Source organism: Pyxicephalus adspersus, chromosome 8, assembly GCF_032062135.1.
Source record: "Pyxicephalus adspersus chromosome 8, UCB_Pads_2.0, whole genome shotgun sequence".
Lineage (NCBI taxonomy): Eukaryota > Metazoa > Chordata > Amphibia > Anura > Pyxicephalidae > Pyxicephalus > Pyxicephalus adspersus.
The window spans coordinates 30,328,105-30,340,286 of record NC_092865.1 but is presented as its reverse complement, the minus strand read 5'-3'; the positions used below and the strand labels follow the sequence as shown (position 1 = coordinate 30,340,286).

Here is a 12,182-nt window from a genome sequence, read left to right as displayed (position 1 = left end):
GGGCACGTGTGCAGGCTTTTTACTTTCAGTTTGGCTCAGGAATAGACACGCCCTGCAGCCAGCATCAAAGACACACAGGCTGGACCAAGATTAAAGACACACACGCTGCAGCCAGCATAAAGGACACACACGCAGGATCAGATATCTGGAGCTGTCTCGGCGAGTACTTTTTTAATTTACCGGTATGTATGCTTTTATTTTCTTTTTCTCCTAGGTCTTATTTTCAGCGTAGGTCTTATATTAGGGCAGGTTTACAAAATAGTGCTAGGTCTTATTTTCGGGGAAACATGGTATGTAGGTAGGTATCTGGGTACCTTTAGGAGCTAAGCAATTCAGTCACAAAATGTGCCCTGCCTAACAGCAGTATGGAAAGTTATTTGGCAGCTGTATGCAGGCAGGACATAGGTGGTCCAGAGCCAAATAATCACAAGGGCCTTTCCTGCACACTGACGGCACAGAGCTCTGAATTGTACAGAACACATTTTTCCAGAGAGGATAAATGCTTAGAATGCTACATGCAAAATTTAGCCTGACAAATAATGTTCATCTGACCTTAAAGCTGAAATCCAGACAAACCACTGATAAGACAATACAAACTAAAAGTAACCTGACAATTTGTTCTTCTACCCCCAAGATTTACACAAACATGTCCAACAACACAGTGCTGGCTACATTGCTGCACTGCACCTACATTCAGAGCAGAGTTTCCACCCTCATGTAGTCTGTAGATCAGGTCCCTCTTCCCTGTTACCATATCATCATAGAAAGCTGCAATACCAGGATTTTGCAGGGGGACCAAGAGAAAAACCAAGTGCAGCATATTTGAATAGAAAGCAATAGCTTTATTTAGGTGAATGTCTTTTGCATTGCCTGGAGTCCAGCTTTAAACTCTAAGTTATACAGATAAGAGTTACTCAGCTGCCATGAAAAGAAAAATTACCTTTAAATGTTCTAGGAACTCCTTCTTGTCTACATGCTATGTACAGACAAGCGGAGGCAATGGCGTCATTGGCTCTTCCTTTGAGGCTTTTTTGCTCATATACTTGTTTAAATAAGTTATTAGTCCGATCCTTTATAGAAGAAGAAAAAAAAAGTGATTAGATTTTAGGTTTCTTTATTTTGCATAACAGCACAAGACTTGTACTTACAATTATATTACGTGGAAGGTTAATTCTGTCAGCCATGGTTGTGATTTCCTTGAATGCATTCATCATGGCTCTGTCAGAACTACTCATTGTCCTGCGATTCTGATATTTGGAGTTTCCAAACTCATCAAAACTAGCTGCTCCTGTTCCCTGTGGATTAGGATTAACAAAGTTTAAAACAAAGAAAGTCAGCAGAATAAAATGACCAACAATGATGAAGCCAAAACCCAAGTGCCCTTGCTCTACTAACACAGCCATCTAGTTATAATATCTCTTGTGGATTGCTCCACCTGGTGGTCAGAATTGGCATTTCCCCCTTGCTGAGATCTTTTTCACATTTGAATTTGCCATACTATAGTCATTGTGAATTTATGTTAGTAAAGTGTCAGAAGGACTAATAGTTGTATACATAGACCACCAGAGTTCATTTTTTTGGACAGACATCTACACAGACCTACAAAATTGGACATGAGCTTGGTGTCAGCAATGACAATTCTATGAACAAACCTTCCCTTGCACAACAACATAATTGCCTTAGGAGATTTCCTTCATAAAAGAGGAACTAAACACATCAGCCTGCATACAATTTAGGAGATGCAGACATGAACAAGTCATTACCTTTCCAATCATTGTAGTCAGGTCTCCTCCACTTAGCAAGGGATTCTGGGTATCTCCAACTCGAGATGGATCTTTAGTAGCCTTGTCATTACTGAATGTTCTCCATTCAGACCCAACATCAATTACTCGATCACCTGAAAATAGAAGGACAAGTTAAGAATACAACAGGAAAACACCGGGAGTATGACAAGGGCTATCTTAGAAGTTAAAAAATGACCAATATTTATTACCCAAAAATAAACCCAATATCTATAGGCTACAGCCACAGCACATCAAACTATTGTCACGGTAGGTGTACAAATACACATTTTAGAAGTGTATATATATTAAACAGTTTAGCTGAGCAGTAGCTCAATCTGCCGATTTCATACCCCCTCACTCCTCTAAGTGTACAAATATCACTTCTGTAAACCTGACAACCTGCTCACATTCTCTGCAGGAACTAATGATCCAATCTATGTTATCTGAAGTTCCCATAGCACTGTAATCAGATCATTTGTCATGACCCCCAGCGAATCCATACAGATTCATTTGTTGTTGGAAACTATACTGTGGCTTTGCCCTGTTTAAAACTCCTACTGCTCGGGGATTGGTCATCAATTGGAGCTTTTTTTTCTCGGTCATGTGATGTCACTATCCACCACCACAGTTACCTGTTTTTGTCAGATTAGGGTGACAATGGGCCAACAGGTGATAACCACGTGAATGAGGGCAACAACGGGCTCCACAGAGAAGATGATGGTGATGATATCGTGCAGGGGTCTGTGACATCAGCACTAATTAATCACAGAAGACAACATAGCGACTTTCTAAACGGTTTGAGAGCCTGGGCAGGGCAGCAGGCAGAGAAGGTCAGGAGGGGATGGCAAAGCAATTTGCCATACACAAGATTGGAGCCACCATACACATAATCAAAGTTTTTTTCCCCATGGATGGGAACTGACATTCCGGTGCAAGTTGGTGAGAACTAAAATCCAAATATTATTTATGATGTTAGAGTTTATGTCTGCCTTAAGAACCAGAAATTGAAACCACTAATGCAGAGCAGGGGGCTGGGTTCAGATACTCTGAAAAGCAGCAATTTCTGATCTTTCCAGGAATATACATTTCTTTAAAAACCTAAAGTAAATACTGCCTGCTCCTAACCACAATGTCCTCAGAGATAATTCTAGGGAAACAAGGTGTTACAACACTAGGAGAAAGGAAACCCATTACCCCTCACCCACCAATCTTACACATATTCTAATTATTACGGGGTATTGCCAAGCTCAGACTGCAGTGGAAAAAAGCCTGCCAGATCATATTCACTCTATTTAAAAGGTTATAGGTAAGCAGGAATAAATCTATATGAAAATGTGTAAAATCACTGACACTATATATGTCGTTTACAAAGATGTGTGTCTGGCTGATACAGGAAAGAATGGTACAGCAAGTTTCAGGAAGTGTTTACCAAGTAAAGCTTTGCCATGCAAGGTGGATTTCAGTTTCCGTTCCCCTATTTATACTCCGGCAAGATTATAAAGACAGATGAAAACAACTTTACTTGCTACAGCAAAGACACTTTAGCTATTAAGAATGTTATGAACCTGCTGAACTACAAAATCATCTCATTTTAAACTAGTCACAGATCCTGACAATTCATAATGAGAATATAACAATCACATAACTTAGGTAGCTGAGACCACCTATTTGTATACAAGTCCCATCCTCCCAGGTCTGACTATTGGTCATTATTTGTAATTGGCAGTCTCACTGATCAATGGAATGACTCCCTGGGGTGGAAAGCAGAACTAAAATTTGAGATACCAGCTTGTCTCATTTTCAAAAGTGAACTTTAGTTATTTTAACTTGTTGTTGTTACTAATATCTGATATCATCTACTAATGCATTATTTTCCATCATATGCACAGTCCAATTCATCCAGGTTTTTACGGTAAATAACTTGTGACACCAACTATGTGCAGAGAAAAAACGTTATAGATGCAGTTTTGTAGTGATAAGGTGGTCTTCATCACAGATTTCTATGGATTATTATTATTATAAATGCTGTATTCAGCATTAGGAAATTGTTGGGAAGAGGAAAAAAAAAGTCAAGAACAAGAAAATTGAAGCTCCCCTACTATACAAAGTTTCCATAGATCCCAGGCAGACGTGTGGCTGTGATTTCTCCCCCTGCTGGTTACAAGTAGTGTTGCATTGTTTAAATACACTTGTGATAGCTAACTTAAGATAGATAAGATTTAATGAATATATCATTTAATTTTGGTGTTTTTTTTTCTGCAATAATTTTTGGTTATATTTTATAAAATGATTGGATTATCTTACCTACAACTAATCCACATTCAGAGCAGATCATGTCCCCGGCTCTATAATCTTCCACGAGCACAGCCTCAGGGTGGTTTGGACAAGTGACTCTTGGATCCACACTATAAAATCAAAGAAGCAAAATGTCAAATTGCCTAAAGTAATTTTTTACCAATCTGTATATAAATAAAAATATTTTTTTTACTGCAACTGTTAAGCATCAAAAAGAGGTTAAAAACACAGGTAAAGACTTTTTACACATTCAAGAGAATACTTTCTATAAAACTGGGTACCACGTACAAACATTTCCCACACCTCCCCCTTTGGAAAATATTGAATGGAGCTATGGACAAAACACCATATGCTGCAGTTGCCAATGCCATTAAAACAGCAGATTGCCCTGTAATGGCATTAATACTTGTTGTTTTTCTTGGGTTTGGGTAGTCTTATATTAACATGTAGATTTAAATTTACTAATTCAAATAAATGAGCTTCCTTAAAGCAGGTCATGTGTATGTAGGACACTGTGTTGTAATTTGTTGTGGTTTTCAACCCCAGCTAGCATCACCTGCAAGAGCAACCCAAATTCCAAGATAATCACAGGGGTAAGAGCTTATCCCCAAACAATGACAGCAGCAACACTACAATATGTTTTCTTTATCTTGTCATATACCAACAATATAGACCACTGTTTATTCTTCATTATTTCACCGTTCATGTTACTGTAGTCTGCACAAATCTTTACCCCACAATAGCTCAATGTAAAGCTACAGACTGCAGCACTGATGGGATTACACATAGCACAATCTATGCTATAGGGTTTACTTGTCTAGTTACACTCCAAAAATGTTTATGTGGATTATTTTTAGCATTTTGAACAAAAAGCAAAATAAAGAATGCTTAAAGAACTGAAACTATTCCACTCAACAAAGCATCAATATAGTCCACTTCATTGACTTCATCTGACAAGTAAAGTAGTCACAAAACAAAAAACACACCCAACAATTTTACAAAGTCAGGCTACTCCCTTAAAAGAGGAGTACGGGTTGTAATTTGGAACCATTAGAAGAGAACAGCATTGCAATACTAGGCAGTCATCAGCTATTAAACCTCTGAGGTCATATTTTCATAATATCCTGTTTGAATACACACTAAGGTGTAAATACCTACACAGTTAAAGAAGAACGAAAAAGGATAAGATGGTAAAAGGTCAACCAAAACTATGAATTAAAAAGTGGAACTAAACTCCCACCAAAAATCTGCAATCAGGCAGGGTGTTAATGCAAAAAGGGACAGTGTCCCCTGTGCAATAACCATTCTTACCTGCCTGATCGCTCCTTCACAAGAATTAAGTCATTACAGCCTGGCCAATCAAGATGGCCAAAGATCGGAAAGAGGAAGAGAATGGCGGCGCCCTTGACAGTACAGGGACAGCAAAGTATTAACAGGGTTTATCTCTGCTTTGAAGCGGTCCTATACTCAAGAAAGGTGATATTCCTTTAACCTAAATACCACTGTCAATCAGCAAGGGTAATTATAGCCAACATGCCGAACATGGACCCAAAAAACAGTGTATTGACCAGTTTAATAATTTAGGGACACCAGTGATGAGAAGGTCACTACAGACTGCTCACATAAGGCCAAGAACCTTTAAACATCCAGTGTTTTTCTTTTGCCCACAAAAGCCATATTGAAGTGGGTGGAGTAGAGTTTGTGTTCAGATAAATTGCTAGCCTTTTGTAGACATGACACTCAAGAAGTTTGGAGGCATTTGGGAGAAAGAAGATTGGGGGATTGCTGGAACTTAGGGAGGCCAGATTTTTCTCCACTTGTGTTCTGTTGCACAATAAGTCTTTGTAGAGGTTTTGTGTGATTGATGATTCAATGCAGTGTTCCAGCGAACCCCTTTTAGCAAGGCGCACCACCTGGCACGTTTCAGTAAACCATTCAGTAAAACACTTACTCCTCCTTCTTACATGGTAGTGTGCGTTTGCCGATTAGACCAACACTGCAAAAGAGGGGCAAGACATCAGCACTGTCTAGGGATGACCAGCATAATATTAGCTAAAGAGATGGGTTGTCCTTCAAATCTAAAGTATACATTTTTTGTAGTAAATGTGGTTTCTATATGACAGTCCATGCAATAGAGGATGAACAGAACTTGCTGCGCTCTGCAATAGAGATTCTCAGCGGTTTACAGTTCTTGAGGTTCAAGCAAATATGGCCCGAGTCCGTTTTGACCGGATTTAGTTTCCCCCACCAAGGTAAAGGTGTAAAGAGGAAAAAAAACTGAACACCAAAAACTGCATTAACCCTCAGTTCATTGTGTACAATAGTCATATGCAAGATCAAATCTGTAAAAAAAAAAACAGCCAATTTGTGTATGCAAAAGACAATTCATTTAAGAATAGAAACAAATTATTTTTACATGCATCACAGTTCAACTTCAAAGAATAATAATTGTACGGCTGACTAGGGAAAACAATTGAGGTTTCGCAACTTCACAGGAATATATGTGCCTTTTCCTTATTTTATTCTCAGAAAGCAGACTTAATTCCATGTTCAGATTTAAACATTTTAGATTATACTAATAAACCTCCCAACAAAAAGGCAACAAGTCTGTCTGAAAACTAAAAGCCAGTAAAGTAATGTGACAATGAAACCTTATAAAAATCAAAATTTTTAACTTTTTTTAACGTATTTAACGTTGTACAGTGCAGCATCAAAAAAGTTACAACTAGGAACATGTACAAAAACAAAATGATAGTAAAATATATAGACTATTACACAAGAATGTGAGAACTGCCCAAAGCAGTAAAACAAAACAACTAGAAGTATTATGTGTACACGATCCAACTATATAGATCTTTGTTAGAAACTATAGTACCGAAAGAATTTACATACTTTGCTAGTTAGGAGGTTGTAAAAAATCACTATAGATGGATTTACATTTGTTTCCGTATTTCCTCAGGCTGCTCTCTAGGCAATAGGAGCCTTAGGTAGGTTATTGTAAAAAACTGGCGATGTATAGATGCTGAAGTGTGAGCTGGATGAGAAGCTTAGAGCAAACATTTGTAATGTCTCGCTTATACTTACCTCATGTAGTCCTTAATCTTACCGGATACCAACCCTTATAGAAGAACCTTGAAACACACGGACCATTACTACTGAATGCTTTATCGATGGTACTTCCTTTAGAACTTTACCCTTTATATTAGGTCTTAAACCATAAGAAACTGACAGGATCAAGAGACAGAGGGCATTTACCTAATTATTTCTTCGGAACAGAAAGCAAATCTCACTAGTATGACAACGTAATAGACAGCAATTTACCCCTACTTACTTATACACGTACAGTAAATGTAAACACTATTATTGAAATACAAGTTTTAAAGAGGAACTAAACTGTAAAAATTAAAAACTGCAGCCAAGGGAGTCCTTTCTTGTAAAAGGGACAAGAGAGGTCACCTAAAATAAATTATATATCTATAAATTTATCTTGCCTGATCACATTTTCCTGATTGCACTCACCTGTCCTCGCCTATCATCTTCCAGGAGTTGGGTATTCAGCCATCTTCATTGGCACGCTAACCTAACCTCCTGTAAATGTAATACCTGGCACATCTTGGAATCCTGCACTGTGAATGCCAAGCTCAGTGCATTACAAAAAGAACATTGCGATCAGGCAGGTAAGCATATTTTATTGTCCTTTCTGCAATAAACAACCTGCCCGTTTGTAATTTATAGGTGTGGAACTATTGTACCACTTTAACCCATGTACTTTCAGAACATTTACTTTTTAAGCCTGCATATTGCTAAGAAAAATAGTAATTCTGCAGTGAAGGTCCTTGGTGAGGTATTTCCTGTTACAGGACCACATGCTCTGTCCCTGTCTCCCATTTGTGATCCTTCATTGTAGCTTTAATTGAAAATGTGTAATAGGGAGACAAGTGGTTGTTTTAACACTAAGTCAACACAGGCCACCAATGTCACCATTAGGAAACCCACTAAAATGCCATGCAAGTAACTTTTCTAATTAGGTTGAATTTAGTTTAATGGTTTACAAAAGGCATTTGAGGTAATTTAATCTCATTGGTCTAAAAGCTCATTAAGAAAGATAGCCAAACAATGTTAATATTCACACATACATAGATAGACTATATATATATATATATATATATATATATATATATATATATATATATATATATATATATATATATAGTCTTAGTCTGTCTATCTCCTAAAGGGTGTTCAGTGTAAAATAGGCTGCTTCAGAAAGAATCCTCTCCAGTCATCTGTGTGTTACTCCTACATAGTATAGAAAACCACACTGAGCCTACTGTATTATAAATAATAAGGGGGTATTGATGCACAGAACACAATGAACAGCTATGGGCTGCATATAAAAAGCACTCTACAATGTACCATGTACCACATACTTGGCTTTGACAAAACATGAGGAACTTTCAGTATGGAAAACTTAAAAATTTAAGGGCTAAAAGATTAAACAAATTACTCGGCTCTTTATCCTAATTAAGTGCCTTTGAGCTAAAACAAAGTTTCACAGTTGCTGGTTCCGATTAACTCCCACATGTTTAAAGCAGAACTAACATCCCCCCCCCGCCCCTCTATACTTACCTGTACCAGTTCCTTTCCACCATCCCCTTCCTCCTTGCAATTTTTTGCCCCCTTGGCTGGCTGGGCAGGGATGACTTATCACCCACACATGAGTTCATTGACTCCCAGCAAGCTAGGTATCCCGGCAGCTCAGCCTATTTTTTTGCAATCATGCAGCTAAGGAGGATTATTGCAGCCACCTGTCAAAACTTTTAAAAGTGGAACTTGAGCTCCCCTTTAATTGCCAGTGAAGGCAGCCATCAAGGTGATGGGCCTTTACAAATGTGACAGCACCTTACAATCTCTTGACCCTTGGATGAGCATCCAACGTGTCAATGCTCCCGACTTTGATGTTCAATGTTGTCGGCAACACCATCTGCTACTTCCAGGTATAAGGGAGACTGTGACCTCATTTAACAATTTTAAGGTCTAGCAGCCAATCATTGAGCTGGAGCACTGTGGCATGAAAAGAGGAAATGACATTACTACCCCGCTATCAGGAGAGTTGCCCTATATAAATGAGATGACAGGGTTTATATTGTCCCCTCCACACCCTAGCCGCTTACTCTGCATTATGGAGGGGGTCTGTTTCACCGTTTACCTCCTCTGCAGAAAGCCTGGCCGCTTCTGTGCCAATGGGGCTGAATGCAAACACTGGGGATCCTCATTATACATTCCTATTCTAGGATATAGGGACTGTCAAAACCTTAAAACACAGTCTAGTTCAAAGTTACAGGAAACTCAGGGATTGGGCACCATTATTTTGGAATAAACATAAAACACTTAGTTGTTACAAATGTTGAAATCAGATGTATTGCTTGCTAAAACACCTAGGATTAAAACAACTGACAGCTCGGCAATGCAAAGCTTTGGTAACTAATATAAAGTCCATGACTATGGAGTCACGACATTTTTGCCAACTCAGAGTACCTTATAATTGCTCCGGACTGCAACTTTTCAGCACTTAATATCAACTCTGCAACGTTCCAGCTAATTGATTGAACACTCATCTTGCCTAAAAAGCTTTGTTTCTCTACCCCTGTTTCAAGAACCAAAAACACAATCATTTCCAGATGTGTCTAGAAAAATGTAGAAGACAAAGTTGTTCTTTTAAATACATACTATCATTATCACAGGATTCCAGCTCTTTATTGGAGCAGGATGAAAATAAACCCAGTCTAAGGATGGGACACAAGCAGGCAGATTTACTCTGATGTGTGCAGCGTCTGTAGATCAGGTGCGCACCACCCAGCACTTTTCAAGGACCACCCAGGTGTTTTTGTATGGTTAGTGAAATTTGGATCACAATACAGGGGCTGTCACCTACAGTATCTTCCCACACAGCTTTAAAATATGTCCAGATTGAACAGTGTTTACCTATATGGGGAAGCACTAATCACCCGTCACTCAGGCAGATGTATTCACATGTGAATCCTGCTCATCAATAGGCAATTTCCAAAGAAAGGTAGCCATCTATTGCAATGGCAACTTAGAGTTCTACAGAAACCAAACATATTACATATAAGTAAACCATTGGCGGTTGGCTGCGTAAACCCAAAAGATAATCAAAAATTGTTAGGAAATTGCCCTGTATAACTTAAGGTGTGCAAAACAGCAAGAGGACATTAGCAGCACTCAAATAACAATAAATTGCATGTTAGTAATGTGCAGTGCCGATGGGGTTTTTCTTTGTTTCCAGACTACTTTTCTTAGCACACAAATCTAGGGGAATGCAAAAACAACTGTAAACAGGTCAAATGCACCTGCAATAAATTCTGCATGATCTGAGAAGCATCTCAAGCTAGGTCAAAAGGTCTGATGCATGTTCATCAATGGGAAACTCGTCTGTCTGTAGCATTGGTGTTGAGGCAGTGATCCAGAACAAGCATGCAGCAGCTGAAAATAACCTGATGTGTTTTCCATACAGGGCGATGGGAATGCAAATCTAACCTAAAGCAGGTGGAGGATAAAGATGACATAACCTAATCTTGAGATGAACAAATACAAGTTTCTACCTTTGTTTCCCCCAGATAGCCTCATGTTGCAGAGATGACCCATCACATTTCACAGATTTCTTAAATCTATAAATAATAATCTGTTTTTTTTTCTAGTCATAAAGCTGCCTCAGAATGTAGTGACAGCAGGCCGAGGAAGGGCAAAGGTGGTCCATCACCTCCATCCTCACACTTTGATGGAACATCAAATTCAATTTGCAGACCTCATTGAAAAACCATAAACTTTGCTTCTGCATTTCTATAGCAGGAGGCTCTTTGCAATCAGTGTTGTCAGAACTTAATGGCAAACATGGGAAAAAAAAAACTTGATGAAAAAGGGAAGGATTGCTTTATCACTTTTGGAGCCATGCGACTTGATTGGCAGAAGGGCATTATGAAGGGGAAATAGGATTAATATTACTTTATCAAGGTAAAACATTTGTCTTTCTAATTACTGTCAAGTCCCACGTTTACCTGTCATAGAAAGCTAGAACAGGTATGTACACATATCAGATAATCGTTGCCCAAGACCTAACAGTCTTGGATGCAGTTCCCCATCATTCATCAAACAGACTGACTACTAATTGATTGGGAATAATTGCTGTTCACTCCTATGGGGAAGAGAGCAGATATGCGTCTCTCTTGTCCTCCCTCTCCGTAAAGCACATGGCTCACTAGTCACCAGAAAAGACAATTCTCCAATGTTCATCAGACGTCTGTACAGACTTGTGCCTCAAGAACACGGATCCACTTCACAGTGGACTTGTTCTGTGTTCTGATTGATCTCAAAAATATTTGGAGCCAACATCACCGACAAGCCCTTACCGAAGCTCAGTTATCCTTTAAAAGACAACTCAAACCATGATAAAAAATTATTAAGTCTCAAAATAAAAAATGACCTCCACCTGTGTGCCGGCATACATTATGGCTGAGTTGTGCTTCCGGCATTGTGCTGGCGATAGCAGTGACACTCATTCAATGATGCGACTTCTCTGGCCAATCACAGGGAGTCTTGTATTCTGTAAATGGCCAGTGATTGGTGGGAGATGGGAGCATACAAATAACTAAATGTGTTGGTGAATGGGAGCCGCCATGCTTAGTCACAGCTCCCAGTTACAGCTCCTGTTTGGTAGAATTGGAATAATTTAACTTTTTTAAATCAGGGCTGGTGTTGTCTTTTATATCTGAACCAGGGCAAACCTAACCCTTGCAGCGTGTATGTCCCTGGTACAGAAGGGATTTTAAAGCTCAGTCAGGCACGGCAGACTGGCACACTGGGTATCGGTCGGGTCTGGCACACTGGGTATCGGTCGGGTCTGGCACACTGGGTATCGGTCGGGTCTGGCACACGGGATTCCGGTCGGGTCTGGCAGACTGGCACACGGGGATTTCGGTCAGGTCTGGCACGTGAGATTTCAGTCAGGTCTGACAGATTGGCACACGGGGATTTCGGTCAGGTCTGGCAGACTGGCACACGGGGATTTCGGTCAGGTCTGGCAGA

At 39.4% G+C, this 12,182-nt stretch overlaps 1 protein-coding gene across 2 annotated transcripts in view; it reads right to left on the bottom strand.

Annotated features, from left to right (window-relative positions):
* The window catches only part of GTF2B (general transcription factor IIB), a 17,148-nt gene that overhangs the window by 3,870 nt on the left and 1,096 nt on the right, over positions 1-12,182 (bottom strand). For both annotated transcript variants that reach the window (XM_072419914.1, XM_072419913.1), the window contains exons 2-5: positions 4,089-4,189; positions 1,764-1,897; positions 1,149-1,295; positions 941-1,070 (exon numbers count right to left, since the gene is read on the bottom strand). In XM_072419914.1, the coding sequence (XP_072276015.1) occupies positions 941-1,070; positions 1,149-1,295; positions 1,764-1,897; positions 4,089-4,189 (512 nt within the window). The remainder of the gene's footprint in view (positions 1-940; positions 1,071-1,148; positions 1,296-1,763; positions 1,898-4,088; positions 4,190-12,182) is intronic.